We start from the raw sequence: 4584 nt of genomic DNA, 5'->3' as shown, positions 1-4584 counted from the left end.
AAATCCCTGACACATCAAAGAACTTCCCTCACAATAGTCCCTTGCTCTGGGAGGTGTAGGCTGCTGGATCTGCACTAGGGGTTTAGGGGCCACTGTGAGCAGCAGACCTGAACAGACCGGGCTGCACATGTGATTAATGCTGAGCTGAAATTAGGGCAAATGGGGGGTAGATGAGCGGTCATGCTTGGCCAGCCCACCCGGTTACCCAGCTCGTGGTTGTTTGGGGTGAGTCTGTTCGCAGCTGGGACATTCCCATAGGAAGAGACAAAAGAACACGGGATATGGGGTTAATCTGAATTTAGCATAATGCGATTTGACATAATACAAATCAGATCTACCTCTATAATGAACTATAAATAATGATAGTTTATTTATATTTGTGACCCTGGACCACAAAACCAGACTTAGGTAGCACGAGGTATATATTTGGAGCAATAGCCCAAAATAGATTGTATAGGTCAAAATGATAGATTTTTCTTTTATGCAAAAAAATCTTTGGGACATTATGTAAAGATCATGTTCCATGAAGACTTTTTGTAATTTTCCTACCGTAAATATATAAAAACTTAATTTTTAATCAGTATTATGCATTGCTAAGAACTTCATTTGGACAACTTTAAAGCCGATATAAATTACTATTTTCATTTTTTGCACCCAGATTCCAGATTTTCAAACAGTATCTCGGCCAAATATTGTGCTATACGAACAAACCATGCATCAATGGAAAGCTTATTTGTTCAGCTTTCAATTATTAACATTTCATGTTAACTGATCTTTATCCAATATCCAATACATATATCTTTAGAGATTTATGTTCAAAAGTGCCATTTTGTGCCATTCATTATTATTATACCACAGTGTTTGAACTGATGCCAGTCTGTTTCCAGCATATTGTTTTGGAATGTCTTGGAGAGCTTTGGATGCTGTGGAATAATAAGAGGCTAATGAGACTGAGGGAAAAGGGGAGGGCATTGAAACTGGTGGGCTGAACTGCAGAGGGGTGAATTGGCTCTCCGGTCTCTATCCAGTCAGAGAAAAATTACCCCTACAATCCTCCACACGACACTCCAGCGATGCGATCAATACTGCACCTTTGATATCTGCACCTTTGATATCTGGCCATATCGCATTATTATTGCAGGATTAAACGGTCAAGACGTTTGGTCTGGAATTTAAAGGTAAGGGAAACTCTTCTGGTCCATCTTTAACTTTCTGAATGTCAAGCCACAGTTTAACCGTCAGTAAGTCTTATTAAATCTTACAGTAAAAGTTCGTAATATCGAAAACGTCTTTTAAACATTAACGTAGCCTAAATAAAATATAACAAACCAGTTTAATCGTGAATACGACTTTTAAGCTGCGACTGCAGCATCTCTTGTCAAGTCGTAGCCTATACACATTTGAGTGTTGAAATTAGTATTCGCAAAACGATATCGAACATTAAAACAACGAATAGCCTGTTTAAAAGTTGACACGTATGAATTAGCGCTATACTTAATCGCTTTATTTCCATGTGTAGTTCGTTTTTCTGGACTCAACAAACTTTTTGTTTGTTTGTTTTAAACAAAAAGTAACGTTACATTAGTACAATAATCTTTTACATTCGTACCATAATTAGTTTAGATGTTTTATTTTTCCAGTATCTACAATGTTGTTAAACGATTTCCAAGTTTAGTCGTCTGTCTTTTCATTTATTAATTTAATCTTTGGTTATGGCATCTCTTACCCCTCTCAATTTGACATTGATTAGATTCGTATTAAGAAAAAGACTTCGAAATTCCAGTAGAATAGCCTACGTTATATTTTAGCAGGATTATTTTAAAATAGTTATCGCGCGTTTTCTGTGTTCTGAAACTTTTTTAACCAAACGCTTTTATGTATATGCTTCGCTTTGGATAAATTACTCTAAATTACTCGCTCGTTTTGAGATTTTACTGTTCTAATTGTATTTAAACTTGTTTTCAAAGAAGCTGTGTTTATATGTATAACATAATGACAAAAAAATTCAAAATAATATGGTATTATACGTTACACAATATGCCGTTCAACTGGTCTAACTTTAGGCTGTTTGTATCTTCTAGCGTTTTCACGATGCAGATGTTGGATTTATGGACCGCATTCATCCTCTCTAAGGATTTTTACCTGACTTGAGAAAACCTTGCTTACATGACATCATACTAAGCGGAGAACTGGATACCCAGCTTCCCAAGTCCACCAGCACCCCTCTGTGGCCTGTGGTGGGTTGCACGTTGGATTTAAATCTACCAAGGCAGTGCAAACCATGGATGACCTAATCGCCAGACACTACAACTTCACTGGGAAATTCCGCAAGGTCGACAAGGACCCGGGACTCAGAGCGGACTCTGTTGTGTTCATCATCGTGTGCTGCTTCATCATCCTGGAGAATGTTCTGGTCCTCCTCACCATCTGGAGGACCAAGAAGTTCCACAAGCCCATGTACTACTTCATCGGGAACTTGGCCTTGTCAGACTTGCTGGCCGGAGTGGTGTACACGGCGAACATCTTGCTGTCGGGAGCCAACACGTATAAGTTGACGCCAACGCAATGGTTCTTCAGGGAAGGGAGTATGTTTGTGGCTCTGGCCGCGTCGGTGTTCAGTCTCTTGGCCATTGCTATCGAGCGACACCTGACCATGTTGAAGATGAAGCTCCACAACAATGGAAAAACATGCAGGGTCTTCATGCTCATCAGCACCGTGTGGTTCATCGCCGCCATCTTGGGCGGTTTACCAATCATGGGATGGAACTGCATTGACAGCATGAACAACTGCTCCACGGTTTTGCCACTCTACCACAAGACCTACATCCTCTTCTGCACCACTGTGTTCAGCGTCATCCTCATGGCCATCGTCATCCTATACGCTCGCATCTACGCCCTGGTCCGCACGCGGAGCCGCAAGCTGGTCTTCCGCAAGGTTGCCAATGGCCGTTGCAGCAACAAGAGTTCGGAGAAGTCCATGGCCCTCCTGAAGACCGTCATCATTGTGTTGAGCTGCTTCATCGCATGCTGGGCGCCGCTCTTCATCCTGCTCCTGCTTGACGTGGCTTGCCAGATCCGCACTTGCCCCATCCTCTACAAGGCTGAGTGGTTCCTGGCTCTGGCCGTGCTCAACTCCGCGATGAACCCTCTGATCTACACCCTGACCAGCAACGAGATGCGCCGGGCCTTCATCAAGATGCTCAACTGCGGCGTCTGCGACCAAGCGACGGGCAAGTTCTCCAGGCCCATCATGGGCGCCGAGTTTAGCAGGAGCAAGTCGGATAACTCCTCGCACCCCAATAAGGACGAGCCCGAGTACTCGCCCAGGGAAACCATAGTGTCTTCTGGGAATATCACCTCTTCTTCTTAAAGGGACTATTTGTGTACATTTACGTCTCGAGTGTGTGTTTGGTGTCCTCGTTGTTTGTGATCCTTAACGGTATAGCGGGAGGCTGGGAGAAACCAGGATTTGTTGGAGGTCTTGGCTTGCGCTTACATTAAAGACTTCGTCTTCTGCTATTCCTAAAGAGATCGCCAGAACTTTTCTGCAACTTAGGGAAGCACTTAACCAACCGTTGTTCAGTTTTTTTTATCCCTGTCAAATGGAAACCTGTAGACAAGCACTTTTTCGGGGAATTGCTCCTTGAGAACCAACATAGGCATTACTGACTCGGTCTAAAATGGATTGATGTGAAACATACTAGCTTGTTATGGTTGTATACTACATTTTTGGAATTAAATTGAAGAAATGCAGTCGAGAGGTACTTGTGTTTCTTTACTTGTGTTTAGTTAACACTACGGTATTAGGATGTCATTTTGCCCCCTGATCCAGAATGTATTTTGTAAATGTATTTGCTTTTCTTCACCTTTCAACAAGTAAACTGTTGTTGTAGAAGAGCGTGCATGTACAGTACATTAGCTGTCAATATTAATTTATCTTGAAACAGTGCCGATAAGTTTGAAACTCGGAGGGATGGAACTAAGTGTTGTGTTAATTAATTGTAAATATATTTTATTATTTTACTTTGATAGTACGCCGTGTATCATAGCTCGTGCACATTGATCTGCTCTGCCACCCGTCTGGGGTCGTTTTGTCTGGGTTGCTGGAAGTTAATGAAGTTAACTTGATGGGATGGAAAGATCTGCAGAATTCAAGATCAATGTCTATGTGAATTTTCTGTTGGCATGTCACAATACAACAGAGCCAATGTACAGGCTTGTATTTATCCATCTGTTCCTTATACATACAATCAAATCATGAGCCAGTTTTATCCCTGTTCAGTGTTGCACATTGTAACATCTAGTCTGTGTGTTCTTGTTCTGTTAGTTGTTAATAAATATTGTTGAAGAAAAAACAAAAAGTTGTGATTTGTTTTTAATTTTAAATTGCATTTAAATGTTTTACTTTGTATTTAAAATTGGGTACAAATGTTGGAAAACGATTGAAAATCTCCAATGCGGAATCAACTTTTAAATTCAAACCTGAAAATAAATGAATAGATAAAAACTTTAGCAAAAACATTGAAAATGTATCATTATTTTTTTATGTTAATTCAGTAATTAATGATTAAACTTAAATTGTCA

General features: G+C 40.6%; 1 protein-coding gene across 1 annotated transcript; it reads left to right on the top strand.

Moving 5' to 3' along the window:
* The first annotated feature begins 1060 nt into the window (after positions 1–1060).
* On the top strand, positions 1061–4343 carry s1pr1 (sphingosine-1-phosphate receptor 1). The gene is made up of 2 exons (XM_073844213.1): positions 1061–1178; positions 2082–4343. The coding sequence occupies exon 2, from the start codon at positions 2282–2284 to the stop codon at positions 3368–3370; it is 1089 nt and encodes a 362-aa protein (XP_073700314.1). The 5' UTR covers positions 1061–1178; positions 2082–2281; the 3' UTR covers positions 3371–4343.
* Positions 4344–4584: the final 241 nt, after the last annotated feature.

The sequence above is a fragment of the Garra rufa genome, chromosome 7, assembly GCF_049309525.1.
Source record: "Garra rufa chromosome 7, GarRuf1.0, whole genome shotgun sequence".
Classification (NCBI taxonomy): Eukaryota; Metazoa; Chordata; class Actinopteri; order Cypriniformes; family Cyprinidae; genus Garra; species Garra rufa.
This window is presented reverse-complemented; position numbering and strand designations above follow the sequence as displayed.